Below are 15,712 nucleotides of genomic sequence, written 5' to 3'. Positions count from 1 at the left end.
TAATAATTTTCCAACCGGAGAATTCCTTTGTCTTCAGAAAAGCAAATGGAACAGAGCTCGCTCTCACATGAACGAGCGTCACGAGCTCAAAGCATTCTGCCAGACCTCTGACTCATTCCCCTCTCATTCGGCCCCACTTCATAGTAAAAGCCTCAAACAAGTTTCTAAAGACGGTTGACATCTAGTGGAAGCCTTAGGAAGTGCAACATGACCAATATCCCACTGTATCCTCAATAGGGGCTGAGTTGAAAATCGACCAACCTCAGATTTCCCACTTCCTGGTTGGATTCTTTCTCAGGTTTTTGCCTGCCATATGAGTTCTGTTATACTCACAGACATAATTCAAACAGTTTTAGAAACTTCAGAGTGTTTTCTATCCAAATATACTAATAATACGCATATATTCGCAACTGGGACTGAGGAGCAGGCCGTTTACTCCGGGCACCTCTGGGCACCTTATTCATCCAAGCTATTCAATACTGCCCCAGCCATATTAAGAGATGACAAAATCATAGTTTTCTTTAAAATAAAAAGTTTATTGATATCACATCAAATGCATTGTAGGAACGTCAGTTAGAGGGATAGTTAAACATAATTACACATTTACACACTGGTTTCCTTACCCTGTAAGCATCCTTTTGACAAGGTATGACAACAATCCATGCTTTGCTTTTATTTACCTGGCCACTGTTTCCAAATGCTAACTTTTTACAATTTGTAGTACAAATCCAATGCAAATCAATGATACAAACTTTAGCATTTTTCACGCTTCGTGTCTAAATACAGTATGTACAATGTGTATTTTCAAATGTCTCAAGTGAAACTGTCTGTTTCTTTTATCTAGTCTGATATGTACCACATATACAGCTCAATCCCCGACACACCAGAAACCTCAGCCCAGCAGGATAGCCTACTGACTTCCTCTACACTGACGTGAAAAGTATTTGCCGTGAAAAGTATTTGCCCCCTTTCGGATTCTCTCTATTTTTCTATATTGTTGATACTGAATGTTATCAAATCTTCAACCAAAACCTAATATTAGATAAAGGGAACCTGAGTTTACAAATAACAAAAAAAGAAACATACTTATATATTTATTTAATTAACAAAGTTATGCAACACCCAATTCCCTGTGTGAAAGAAATTGCCCCCTTACACTCAATAACTGGTTGTGCCACCTTATTAAACTGCAATGCCTGCAACCAAACGCTTCCTTGGTTTGACTCAAGTTTGCCAAAAAGCACCTGGAAGTACCTGGATGATCGTCAAGACTCTTGGAAGAATGTTCTATGGACAGATGAGTTTAAGTATAACGTTTTGGATGACATGGGTCCCATTATGCCTGGTGAAAACCAAACACTGCATTCCACAGTAAGAACCTCATACCAACGGTCAAGCATGGTGGTGGTAGTGTGATGGTTTGGGGATGCTTTGCTGCCTCAGGACCTGGACGACTTGCCTTAATAGAAGGAACCATGAATTCTGCTCTGTATCAGAGAATTCTACAGGAAAACGTCAGCTCATCTGTCTGTGAGCTGAAGCTAAAGCGCAGCTGGGTCATGCAGCAAGACAATGATCCAAAACACACAATCAAGTGAAAATGGCTAAAAAGCCACAAATGGGATGTTTTGGAATGGCCTAGTCAAAGTCCAGACCTAATTCCAATTGAGATGTTGTAGCAGGACTTGAAACGAGCAGTTCATGCTTGAAAACCCACAAATGTCACTGTGTTAAAGCAGTTCTGCATGGAAGAGTGGGCCAAAATTCCTCCACAGCGACGTGAGAGACTGATCAACAACTACAGGAAGCGTTTGGTTGGAGTCATTGCAGCTAAAGGTGGTACAACCAATTATTGAGTGAAAGGGGGCAATTACTTTTTCCCACAGGGGCATTGGGTGCTACATAACTTTGTTTCTGAAATAAATTAAATAAGTATGTAATTTTTGTGTTATTTGTTCACTCAGGTCCCCTTTATCTACGATGAGGTTTTTGTTGACGATCCGATAACATTCAGTATCAAAAATATGCAAAGGTAGAGAACATTTGAAATGGGCAAATACTTTTTCACAGCACTGTGGCTACTGATCGCAAAATGTCCTATGTCTGCACCACACCCTTTGAGCCTCTTACAGGATGTTGTATGTAGAGAATGGCTACAGTATTATCACTGCTCTCTATTATCACCTGGCTCAGTGATTGTATTTGTACTTATTTTATGTTTTACTAGTTGTCATGTTTTTGTGTAAGATCATTATGATAAACCGTAAGGGCTAAATACAGTAGCTTTTTATTCATTTGTTTAGCTAATTGCATTAGGGTAACTGTAAATCAACACCCACATAAATGCAACTGTTGAAGTTAAGTAAAGAATTGGAGCTGAAAGACAGATAAAAAATATTGATTTGTGTTTATTTAGATAGTAGCAGCGTCCTCAAACGAAGGGGTTTGGGATCGGGGTAAGCATTAAAGGTTATTGGTTACAATAAAAAATTGAAACATGCAAATGTTCATATTTTCATTTTACAGCCAGAGCTCTGAACTTTATTCCTTTCCCGTAACTTAAATGTATTTTTTTTATCCTTCACATGCATCTTTTTAATCTGGTGAAGATGTTCTCTGCTGTAAAACTTAAAGCAGGCAGAATACATTGACTTCAACCATCCTCTCTTCTCTGTTATTTTACATGATCCCTTCCATATCCCAAAAGACAGAATTATATTCTTCAAAATAAAGCTACAAATATTTACCTCTAAAATCGTACAATCGCATCTCTATACCATATTTTTTACAGTTTCTTTTCAATCGTATAGTACTCTTTTATTAAAAGGTGGATTCTTTTTGTTCTTTTAATTCATATGACTACCTTTACATAACTCTTGTTATTTTCTACAGTGCTTGTACAGGGATATTGGTTTCTTTGCTCTGGCATCCGAAGAGGGGTCTGTAACGCGCTCAGGATCTCATCATTGCTGTCACAGTGCTTTCTCATCCTTTATTAGTGATCCAGAGCGAAGCTGTGAAACCTTTTGTTATTCTTAAAATTTTTACCCCTTGACATGGTCAAATAACTCAAGCATAGATTGATAACTTTTTTCTAATTTTGCACACAGAAACTAGAGTAACTTGGTAAGAAAGAATGCCACTGATTGGCCTATAGGTGGCGCTGTTAAAAGCAGTATAACTTAAACCTTCATATCTGCTGCCCCGTTTCACCTAGAGACAGGAAACTTTGTATGTAGGTGTTTTTCCTCATGCTGCACACATTTTCCTCAATGAATCATAAGGTCTATTAGGGTAGATTTTCCTCCATCTTGGACATTTGGAAAATCTTTGAAAAAGGTATTCTCATGAACCATAGGTCCAAATAAAACCAAATTCAGTGTGTAGGCCCATGGAACATTGTTAAATTTAGGGTTATTGATAAATCTTGAAATCAGATTGTACGTGTCCATTTAAATCCTTTGTAAATCCACTTCACAATGGCCGATCAGCGTCAAACGTTTTACGGTCATCAAAGACATGACTGTGATGAGCCATGTTAAGTTCCTGTAGCACATTGTCAAGACAACCATGAGACCAGACATAACCCTAGTCTCAAAGTCCACAAAGACCATAATTATTTTTGAGCTGTCAGTCCCTTGGGAAGATCGTCTTCAGGAGGCGTATGGGAGGAAGAGGGCAAAGTATGAGGGACAAGTCTTTGACTGTCAAAAGCAGGGTTGGAAGGCTAGGTGCATGCCTATCGAGGTAGGCTCCAAGGGTTTTGCTGGGCAATCCCTCTACAGAGCCTGCAGCGCACTTGGCATCAAGGGAGTGAAGAGGAGAAGAGCCATCAGCAGCACAATGTCTCTGGATCAAGAGAGGAGACCCATCGGGAGCAGCGCAATGCTACCTAGAGACAAGTCAGGATCTGATCAAACCTGGTTGGGTCGCCTGCACGAGGGTGTGTGATGTTGACCCGAAACACCCTATGACTCCAGGTTACATCACTAATTATGTGTCCAGGAGCATCAAAAAATGTATTCATTTGATTAAAAAAACAAGAGGCCTCCCGGGTGGTGCAGTGGTTAAGGGCACTGCATCACAGCGCTAGCCGTGCCACCAGAGACTCTGAGTTCGCGCCCAGGCTCTGGCCTGGAGGTCCATGGGGCGACGCACAATTGGCCTAGCATCGTGAGGGTTTGGCCGGTAGGGATATCCTTGTCTCATCGCGTATCAGCGACTCCTGTGGCGGGCCGGGCGCAGTGTGCGCTAACCAAGGTGGCCAGGTGCACGGTGTTTCCTCCGACACCTTGGTGCGGCTGGCTTCCGGGTTGGAGGTGCGCTGTGTTAAGAAGCTTGGTTGGGTTGTGTTTCAGAGGACGCATGGCTTTCGACCTTCGTCTCTCCCGAGCCCGTACGGGAGTTGGAGCGATGAGACAAGATAGTAATTACTAGCAATTGGATACCACGAAATTAGGGAGAAAAGAAGGTAAAAAAAATAAATAAATAAATAAACAAGGAAACAATTAACAATTCCCTGTTCCTTATCCGTCGTGATTGGTTTTGAGGCTCCTTTGGTGCGTGACGTCACTCTGAGCCCTTACCAAAACACCAAACATGGCGGAGAGTTTTACTCGTCATCTGAAACCAGTAGTGACCACCAACTTCAATGACAGTTAAATAACATTGGTGCTGAGGAGGCCTAGCTAGCTAGCTACAGTGTTTGCGTAATCTCAGACGTTTTCTTGTAAAACAGAATTAGCATTTTGCTTGCTAGCTAATGCGTTAGCTAAACTGCTTCTAGATTTGGGATCTCATGGGGGCTTCAGGAGCCAGCAGGTTTGAATTTAAAACTAGAGACTTGTTTAGACACCTGTGCACATTTGTTGCTATTCCTTGCTAGTTAGTCAGTTATTTGCCCAGTTATAGCAGATTGTTGGTCATCTAACAGGGTTTGTTTGGTCAGTAAAGGTCGAGGGGGCTGTTGCTCAAGGAGAGAGAGACATTGCAGCAGCAGGTAGGCTAGCCTATAGAATAAATAATAATAGATAGCCAATTCAAAACATATCATGTAGCCTAGTCTGGCTACTTACGTCGGTGTTTAACTACACTGAACAAAAACATAAAGGCAGATTGTAAAGTGTTGGTCCCATGCTTCTTGAGCTGGAATAAAAAAATCCTATGAACTTTCAATACACACAAAAAGCTTATTTCTCTCAATTTCTGTCCACAAATTGGTTTAAATCCCTGTTAGTGAGCATTTCTTCTTTGACATTATAATCCATACACCTGACATGTGTGGTGTATCAAGAAGTTGATTAAACAGTATGATCATTACAGAGGTGCACATTGTGCTGGGAAAATAAAAGGTCACTCTAAAATGGGCAGTTTTGTCACACAACACAATGCCACAGATGTCTAAAGTTTTGAAGGAGTGTGCAGTTGGCAGGCTGCCTGCAGGATGGTCTGTCCACCCAAGCTGTTTACAGAGAATTGAATGTTAATTTCTCTGTACGTCCAACCGGCCTTTAACAATACAGACCACATGTATTGCATTGTGTGGGCGAGCGGTCTGCTGATGTCAGCGTTGTGAACAGAGTGCCCATGGTGGTGCTGGGGTTATGGTATGGGAAGGCATAAGCTACGGACAACAAACACAATTGCATTTTTGTCGATGGCAATTTGAATGCACAGAGATACTATGACGAGATCCTGAGGCCCATTGTAATACCATTCATACGCCGCCTTCATGTTTCAGCATCATAATGCACGGCCACTTGTCGCAAGGATCTGTACACAATTCCTTGAAGCTGAAAATGTCCCTGTTCTTCCATGACCTTCATACTCAGACATGTCACCCACTGAGCATGTTTGGGATGCTCTGGATCAACGTGTATGACAGCGTGTTCCAGTTCGCGCCAATATCCAGCAACTTCGCACAGCCATTGAAGAGGACTGGGACAATATTCCACAGGCCACAATCAACAGCCTGATCACCTCTATGCGAAGGAGATGTGTTGCGCTGCATGAGGGAAAGGATGGTTGCACCACATAGTGACAGGTTTTCTGATCCATGCCACTACCTTTAAGGTATCTGTGACCAACATATGCATATCTGTATTCCCAGTCATGTGAAATCCATAGATTAGGGCTTAATGAATATATTTCAGTTGACTGATGTCCTTATATGAACTGCAACTCAGTAAAATCTTTGAAATTGTTGCATGTTTCGTTAATTTTTGTTCAGTATATTTAGCCGTTAGCAGCATGTGTTATTGTCATGTCCTATGTTCTGTCCCTGTTTTCGCTGTATGCTCTCACTCTCTCCCTACTTTGTGCGCGGAGTGAAGGGAGAGACTCATTCTGAATGTGAAAGCACATGACAGTTGAGCAAGATTTCAAAATGTAATCGCAGCTAAAACACAACTTTAAAACAACTACTGTTACTGTTTTAAAGAGAGGGGAGTCTCAGCTTTCGCTGAGTATAAATATTACATTTAAACGTTCAATATCATGTCAGATGTCCTCTTTCGTTGGCCTAGTCTGGTTAAATATTTAAAAAAATATAACATGGGGTATGTGGGGCGAACAGAAAGGGGATTCCAGACTGTGTAGTTCAAAGTAGGGGGTTCTATGAATGTAGTAGGTCACCTAGCATTTCAGGCACCCTGTCTTATGAAATGGTGTTGTTAATAACGATCATTGTTTTCTATATCTGTGTTGAGTTTTCGTGTCCAATCCTTGCTGGACCATACCGGTCAAACAAAGATGGTGGCTCAAACTACTCTGCTCAATCCAGTACTTGCCCCACCTATCGTGTGGTCTAGCAAGCTTAATTACACTGGTGGCACCAGTGGGATATATATGTCAGACCATGAGGACACACCAAACTTAGGATCAGATGGCAGCCCCCGTTCCACATAATGGTCAGCCATTCCCCGCAACATGCAGTCGGTGCGCCCTGTCTTCATGCCAGAAACATTTACCGGTATGGGTCTGGAATGGTCTGTTTCGGCTGGACAGTTGGAAATGGCTGCCAAGGTAAACAATTGGAATTTGGGCTCAAGTTAAAATATATGTCTTTGTTACTATCGGGGCGGGCTCGAGACATTTATAGCGGTCTTTCCGTTGAGCATAGAAGTGACTACACACAGTTGAAAAATGCTATGGGGAAATGTTTAGACCCTTGTGACAGTCACAATGGGAACTGTGCTAACTTCCTGGCTAGGAGGAGGCTGCATAACGAAACAGCCCGTGAATTTGGTAATGCTCCACGTCGGTTAATGGAGAAAGAGTACCCAACTGCAGATGCCACTACTCTGGATATGTTTACACGTGATAATTTTATTGATTATTTATGTAGTGGGGACTGGCGAGTCAGTCTTCGTCTGCTAGGCCCGCTACTAGGGAACAAAGTGGGTTTGCTTATGACTGAGGGAACAGAGGCCGAAGCGAATTCTGCTAGGAATGTGGATGTAATCGTCATATGAGAAGAAACTGCCCCTACCTGCCGGGAAACTAGAGGGGGTGTGTACGGCAGGCCAAATGCTCGCCCCCCCCCTTCCTCCTCCTTCTAGACTGGCCTCTCCATGTGACAAGAACACTTCCGGGGTGTACCTCAATGCTAAACTAAGTGGGTGGGACTATCGTCTACCAGTTGATACCAGTGCTCAAGCTTCAGTTGTTTCCATAGCTAAAAATAACTAATGGAGGCACTGAGTTGATGTGTTACCAGGGCTAAGTAGCTGTAGCGAATGGGCGGGAAATGTAGATCCTGGGCCGTTGGCAGACCAGTTGTCAATTTGAGTCTTTAGTCGTAGTTACTGAATTCTTATGGTGGATATCCTGCCCTAAGACATTCTGCTTGGCACTGACATTCTAGCTACATTTGGTGATGTGATTGATATGGAAGATGATACCGACTAATGGGAAATAAGCTACCTCTCTTGCTGTTGTATGATGCTAACCAACCCAAACGTGTTACTGTTCACTATGATACAGTAGTCTCACCCCGCTGCGAAGTAATTAACCCGGTTGGGCAGTTGAAGGTCTTCCCAACAAGTACACCAAAGGTATGCTGGAACCCTCTTCCTCTCTGCTCAACCATTGTGATGTCCTGGTGGCTCACGTCGTGTGTACAGTTGACCAGGGGGTTATGCCAGTATGTATAATTAATATGACTGATGAGAACCAGATTCTTAAACGGGGCATGGAAATTGCCACTCTATTCACCGAGGAAGAGGTAGATAGTGAAATAGTGGAATTCGAAAAGCGGAGAGAATAGGGCATCACCCCTTCCTGGTCTGTAAACACCATTGTGGCACAATTTGGTTTGGAAAAGAGAGGTTTTGAACGCGCCGAACTTCATTCCATTCGTGAACTGCTCCATCGGCACACTTCTGTTTTTAGTACAGGAGACACGGATCTAGGGCAAATTCACCTTACGATGCATCAGATAGATACCGGTAACGCAAAACCCATTAAATGGCCCCGCGCAGGATCCCCCTCCAACTGCAACAGGAATCCGTAGACCACATTTAGCAGATGCTAAAGCATGGCATCATCCGCCCCTCATGTAGCCCCTGGACAGCCCCTGTCGTTCTGGTAAAAAAAAGAGACTCAATGATGTCACTGAGAAAGATGCTTACCTGCTCCGGAGAATTGACGATGCTCTTCACAGTTTGAACAAGGCTCGCTGGTTCTCCACCCTTGAGACAGTCGGGTTGGACCCCAAAGACAGATCAAAAACTGTGTTTTCCACCAGACGGGGCTTGTTTGAATTTAACGTTTTACGTTTTGGTTTATGCAATGCACCAAGTACCTTCTAGAGGTTGATGGATGTAGTCCTAGAAGATTCACAGTAGACCACCCATTTAGTTGATTTGGATGACATTATTATGTCCGGTCGTACTGTTCAAGAACATCTCTTCCACAAATCTCGAACCTTTGCTTATCATCCCCAGTCAGATGGGTTGCTCGCGCGCATCTAGCACATGAGAGAGATCATCTGACCTCCAGCATCCACGAGAGGGGTCTTCCGGTCTTGTTCAGCAATGGGAGGCGCCAGCAGCGTCTCTTTCAATGGGAGGGAGGTCAACGGGAGCCCAACTTTCTCGGTGAGCACGAGCAGTGCGAGACCAGAAGCAACTAGCGTGGTCCAAAGAGACCACATGGCTTCGGAGTGACTCAGGGACGGTCTGTTCCATCCAGGATGGGGGACAGTGTGTTGAACTGGGATGTTCTTCTACCGTATGTCATGATGGTCTATCGTAGTAGTGTTCATGCATGTACCGGGTTCAACCCATACAAAGTGCTGTTTGGTTAAGAAATTGTTCTTCTAGTCGATGTGATGCTTGACATAGATCACAGGGAAAAAATGACATCTGTCAGTGAATATGTATTGTGGCTGGATGACACTTTGTCTACATTAGTGGTCAGTGAAAAGACACCAAGCTAGTGCCTCCAGTCAGCAGAAAGCTAACTTTGATTTTCGGGCCAATTTCCTATATTAATCTGTGGGTGAATTGGTTTGGGTTCGAAATAAGGCTAAGAAGCGGGGGTTATGTCCTAAGTTACAGAGGTGCTACAAACACCCTTTCCAAGTGCTAGACCCAGGTTTTAGAGGTCCTGTGCCGCATAGAACTGGCAGAGAGAGGTCCTGAAACTGTGGTGCATTTCAAACAACTCAAACCCTTTGTTCCTTGTTTATTTGCAGAGACTCCGGTACGACCCGGCTGGGTGGGAGAGAGAGAGAGATTTCCTGCCCAACCTCGCAGGCCTTCCCGCTGACTGGAGGTCAAGCCATGGGTTATCACCGGCCGGGGTTCCAGTCTGCTGTGGATTTTCCCGGAGAGAGGCTGTTCTGCATCCAGGGCTGTTGCATATATAGCACACAAGAGTGGTCATCTGACCTCCAGCTTCTACGAGAGGGTACTTCCGGCATTCTTCAGCAACGGGAAGCAGCATCTCTTTCAGTGGGAGGAAGGCCCAACGGTCTCGGGGAGCATGACCAGTGCAAGTCTGGCAGCCACCAGCGTAGTCCAAAGTTACCACATGGCTTTGAAACAACTCAGGGACGGTCTTTTCCACCTAGGATGGGGATAGTGTGGTGAAGCTGGACAGCCTGTAAGGGAAGATACTACTAAATCATGAACTAATTGCTCACATCTGTGCCTACTTACAAGACTCTGACCAGAATTCTGAGAAACTGATATAAGGCAGAGCCGAGATTGCAGGCAGATCTTGGCAGATAAGCTGTGCTTTGATGAACGCTGTGCTTATAGCCTTTGCAAGTATCTGCATTGCACTCACCTTAACAGAGGGAGGTTTTGGCCAGTTCTCCTTAACCGCTCAGACAAGTAAAAAATCTGTCTTACTTGTCTGAAGGACAAGTGGCAGAAAAAGTTAATGTCAAGCCCTGCAGGTAATTCCACCATGGGCAACTGGCTACAAGAACTGAGCCGATGGACAAGGGGCAATGAAATGTGGTATGTAAACCTTATGTATGTCCTTAGAAGCTGTGTGAATATAAAGTCACTGCAACCTTAGATGGCTGCACCAGACCAAGTAGTGGCACTATAGATCTCATCATCACCAGTGCCACCATAGGATACCAGAGCAATAACTATTGATCAAGTGGACTTTGTCTCATGCAAATAAATTATGTCAAATATTGTGATTTGTATATCTGTATATCGTTGCCTGTGTTATGTTGTTTGAACGTAGGGAAAAGTGGATCTTTTATTCTGTAAAATCCTGTCCTGCCGCTTGCAGTCAGCGTATTACAGCTGTGAGAGTGTATTGAAGTATTTTGGAACTCTAATGTGGAGTGAACCAACTGAGATTTAAATCAACATGGTAATGCTTTCACTGACTGCACATAAAGGAAGATAGTTCCTACATCACAGAGTGCTGGCTTTGTTATCCAACTGATCTTGTGTCCTTTCTGTTATCCTGTGAAACCCGTTCATTGCTGCTCCCAGGTGTATTTTTTCTGTCTAATGTCCATATCGTTTTCCCCTTGGAATATTGTTCTGTTTCTCTTGAACAATGTCGTCTAATTTGTTATTTCTCTGCTGGTCAGGGAGATGCTTTACAATTGGTCCGTCTCTCTGTTGGTAATACGCAACTCAGTTAGTTATGAGCAAGTTCTTCTTGTTGGCGAGGCTCCCTGTGCGTTGTCAGCATTTGATGGTGCGCCAGTCTATCAATCTCTCCAGTGTTGGGTCCAGGACGGTGGGCCTCGAGGGCGGTGTGGTCACCTGCTAATGAGAGTGGCCAGTAGGGGGAGCAGTGCTGCTGTAAGGGGGGCAGAGAGGCATGCTGCTCCTCCACACTCCATGGCATTCTCCTGCATCAGACACAGGGGGCATCACAGGAGTTTCAGACCATAGAAATGAATTAATACATACACTATATATCTATATGGTTCAGACAATATACAGATGGTCACATATATGATTAATGTCATGTTATTAAACACTCATAAACAGGCGTTCATGTACTTTCTGTGTAATCACAGAATGGTGACGCAGACGCACACACATATCTACATGCTGCGTACCTCGGGGTGAAAAGGATGACACGATTCTGGCCGCTTTCTGTCTTTCTGAAACTTCAGCCTATCACATTTCAGAGACTCATTGTGTGCAGAGGGGTTAAGGATAGAAATACTGATGAACCACACCTCAGATACATTTAACTGATACTGTGGTGACCGTTTCTGCAACATCATTCTAGCGTGATGAGATCACCAAACCGTAATGCACGCTTCATAAATAGCTACATGTATGAGATATGGATTAATACCTCTGACAATGAAGAAGCTATTCACATTCACAGAAGACTAAAGTCTAAGTTCAGAGTTCACTTACAGTTAATTTACAAAACCCATCTACTTACAAAACATGTATACTAAAAAACATTCAAAAGCTTTGTACTAACAATACACTCAAACACCTCGAACTTATTGAGGGTTAGTAAAGGATATACATAATCTCGATGGGATCCATGGAAACCAGGGGGGCAGAGCTGCAGTCACACTTGTTGTCCACGACGACCATGAAGAGATTACTGCTGGGAATCTGCTGAATTACAAAAGATCTGAGGAGGGAGAGAGAGAGAGAAAGAGAGAATGAGAAAGCGAGTTGAGGTGATTCAGTTGATGCTTTTAACATAAGGCTAGGTTCCTATTTTCTCCACTTCCGGTCTGACTGACGTGCCCAAAGTAAACTGCCTGTTGTTCAGGCCCTGAAGCCAGAATATGCATATAATTGTACCATTGGAAAGAAGACACTTTGAAGTTTGTAAAAATGTTAAAATAATGTAGGAGACTATAACACAATAGACATGGTCAGAGAAAATCCAAAGAAAAACCAACCGGAAATGTTTTTTTTGGGGAGAGCACATGCTCTTTACAATGGAACGCATAGAGAAATAATTAAATCTAGCTCCCATTATGCAATTCCTATGGCTTCCACTGGGTGTCAGTAGTCTTTGTTCAAGGTTTCAGGCTTGTTTCTTCCAAAACGAGTAAGAAAAATTTGTTTTACTACAGGGACACAGATTTGTGTATGTGCGCGATGACGAGGACATGCACCTGCTAATATCGTTTTCCTATTGAACATAATTCTTTCCGTTTTAAATATTATAGTTTAATTACATTTTACGGTATCTTAGGATTATTAAGAAACATATTTTGACTTGTTGAAACAAAGTTTAGGGGTAGATTTTCGGATTCCTATCTTGGCATGTTGAACGAGTGGATTACTCAAATCGATGGCGCCAACAAAATACTTTTTGGGATATAAAGAAGGATTTTAATCTAGCAAAACGACACTAAATGTTATAGCTGGGACCCTTTGGATGACAAATCAGAGGAAGATTTTCAAAAAGCACGTGAATATTTAATCGCTATTTGTGAAACCTGTGCCGGTGGAGAAATATTTTGATGTGGGGCGCCATCCTCAAACAATCATATGGCATGCTTCGCTGAAAAGCCTATTGTAAATCAAACACTGCAGTTAGATTAACAAGTATTTAAGCTTTCAACCGATATAAGACGGTTGTATGTACCTAAATGTTTAATATCCATAATTTTTATGATTATTTATCTTGAATTGCGAGTCCTCCAGTTTCACCAGAAGTTGTCCCGCTAGCGGGACGCCTTTCCCAGAACTAACGCATGAAATTACCCTGTATTGTGTAAACACCATCAACACAAAGGTTAAGTGAGTTTATCGGTGCCTAATACACAGGTATTAATTGTGTTACAAGTACCTGACACACCCCTCACAGTCGATGTTTCCCGTGGTCTCTTTGATGGTACGCTCAGAAACGAAGGCAGGGTACTCCGTGTCACATGGCACCATCATGGTCTTTCCCCTCGACCTTTGGGCTGGAAATGGGACATGTAAATCTTAACATAATAAAAACACGAAAGACTCACACACACACACATGTGTGCAAGCACCCTTACACACACACACACACACACACACACACACACACACCCCTCAAGGTATATTCTTACACACACTGACCTTTGACTGAGAGATCAACATGCCACCAGCTGTAAAGGTTGAACTCCAGCAGGAAACTGATGAGGAAAACAAACATACATTCATATAATAACACAATAATATGTACTGTGGTTGATAATCAATGCATCTCATTATTTTATCGTATCAAGGTGATTATTTTATTGTTCTCACATGACAAGTTTGGTCAGGAGCCATTTCACGATGGAGAAGGGCTGGGAGAGAAGAAATTAAATAATTAGCATTGACTGGATGTATGTAAGTCTGATGAGTAGTTTAGGGACAGTATGTACATGTGACAATATTTATGGACAGTACTTACATGTGACAATATTTAGGGACAGTAGTTACACGTGACAATATTTAGGGGCAGTACTTGCATGTGACAATATTTAGGGGCAGTACTTACATGTGACAATATTTAGGAGCAGTACTTACACGTGACAATATTTAGGGGCAGTACTTGCATGTGACAATATTTAGGGTCAGTACTTACATGTGACAATATTTAGGGGCAGAACTTACATGTGACAATATTTAGGAGCAGTACTTACATGTGACAATATTTAGGGGCAGTACTTACACGTGACAATATTTAGGGACAGTACTTACATGTGACAATATTTAGGGGCAGTACTTACACGTGACAATATTTAGGGACAGTACTTACACGTGACAATATTTAGGAGCAGTACTTACACGTGACAATATTTAGGGGCAGTACTTACACGTGACAATATTTAGGGGCAGTACTTACACGTGACAATATTTAGGGACAGTACTTACACGTGACAATATTTAGGGACAGTACTTACACGTGACAATATTTAGGGACAGTACTTACACGTGACAATATTTAGGGACAGTAGTTACACGTGACAATATTTAGGGGCAGTACTTACATGTGATAATATTTAGGGGCAGTACTTACATGTGATAATATTTAGGGGCAGTACTTACACGTGACAATATTTAGGGACAGTACTTACACGTGACAATATTTAGGGACAGTACTTACACGTGACAATATTTAGGGACAGTACTTACACGTGACAATATTTAGGGACAGTACTTACACGTGACAATATTTAGGGACAGTACTTACACGTGATAATATTTAGGAGCAGTACTTACACGTGACAATATTTAGGGACAGTACTTACACGTGACAATATTTAGGGGCAGTACTTGCATGTGACAATATTTAGGGGCAGTACTTACATGTGACAATATTTAGGAGCAGTACTTACACGTGACAATATTTAGGGGCAGTACTTGCATGTGACAATATTTAGGGGCAGAACTTACATGTGACAATATTTAGGAGCAGAACTTACATGTGACAATATTTAGGAGCAGTACTTACATGTGACAATATTTAGGGGCAGTACTTACACGTGACAATATTTAGGGACAGTACTTACATGTGACAATATTTAGGGGCAGTACTTACATGTGACAATATTTAGGGGCAGTACTTACATGTGACAATATTTAGGGGCAGTACTTACATGTGACAATATTTAGGGGCAGTACTTACATGTGACAATATTTAGGGGCAGTACTTACATGTGATAGAGAGCGTGCGCTGTCACTGCTGCCAGCATACTCTCTACAGAGAGCCTGGTAGTCATACAGAGTGATCCTAGAGAGAAGAGAAAATAGACCATTCATTGTGTGTGTGTGTGTGTGTGTGTGTGTGTGTGTGTGTGTGTGTGTGTGTGTGTGTGTGTGTGTGTGTGTGTGTGTGTGTGTGTGTGTGTGTGTGTGTGTGTGTGTGTGTGTGTGTGTGTGTGTGTGTGTGTGTGTGTGTGTGTGTGTGTGTGTGTGCAGGGTATGACTGTAACATGATTTCTCCTCTAACCTTTTGAAGGAGCCCATGAGAAGCAGCTTGTTCATAACAGCACTCTCCACCTCTCCAAAGAACAGCCCCGTCTGAGGAAGAAGATGTTTATTTAAATGTAAATACTAGGAACCAGGGGAGCTACAGGACACACACACACACGTCTAGTATATTATTAATGGTACCTGAGAGTTGTCCTCTGTGACCAGAATAAATCCGTTGTTGTCAATAAGGTAACACTTGATGTCCTGTTCGAAAAAAAGAAAGGAACATTTATTCAGATCTTCAAAGCATGACATCATTTAATAATTCAACACTGAGAGGAAACAGAGAAAGGTCACAGACAGTA

The 15,712-nt window shown here is 42.5% G+C and overlaps 1 protein-coding gene across 1 annotated transcript in view; it reads right to left on the bottom strand.

The window, feature by feature from the left end:
* Positions 1–515: 515 nt before the first annotated feature.
* The window catches only part of LOC129851209 (voltage-dependent calcium channel subunit alpha-2/delta-3-like), a 66,061-nt gene continuing 50,864 nt past the window's right edge, over positions 516–15,712 (bottom strand). Inside the window, exons 30-38 of the mRNA XM_055917595.1 lie at positions 15,549–15,611; positions 15,385–15,455; positions 15,090–15,165; positions 13,695–13,735; positions 13,524–13,579; positions 13,261–13,378; positions 11,972–12,084; positions 11,546–11,628; positions 516–11,332 (exon numbers count right to left, since the gene is read on the bottom strand). Of these exons, the coding sequence (XP_055773570.1) occupies positions 11,240–11,332; positions 11,546–11,628; positions 11,972–12,084; positions 13,261–13,378; positions 13,524–13,579; positions 13,695–13,735; positions 15,090–15,165; positions 15,385–15,455; positions 15,549–15,611 (714 nt within the window). The 3' untranslated portion in view covers positions 516–11,239. The remainder of the gene's footprint in view (positions 11,333–11,545; positions 11,629–11,971; positions 12,085–13,260; positions 13,379–13,523; positions 13,580–13,694; positions 13,736–15,089; positions 15,166–15,384; positions 15,456–15,548; positions 15,612–15,712) is intronic.

This window comes from Salvelinus fontinalis, chromosome 3 (genome assembly GCF_029448725.1).
Source record: "Salvelinus fontinalis isolate EN_2023a chromosome 3, ASM2944872v1, whole genome shotgun sequence".
Lineage (NCBI taxonomy): Eukaryota > Metazoa > Chordata > Actinopteri > Salmoniformes > Salmonidae > Salvelinus > Salvelinus fontinalis.
Note: the sequence above shows the minus strand (reverse complement) of the source record. Positions and strands in the feature narration are given on the sequence as shown.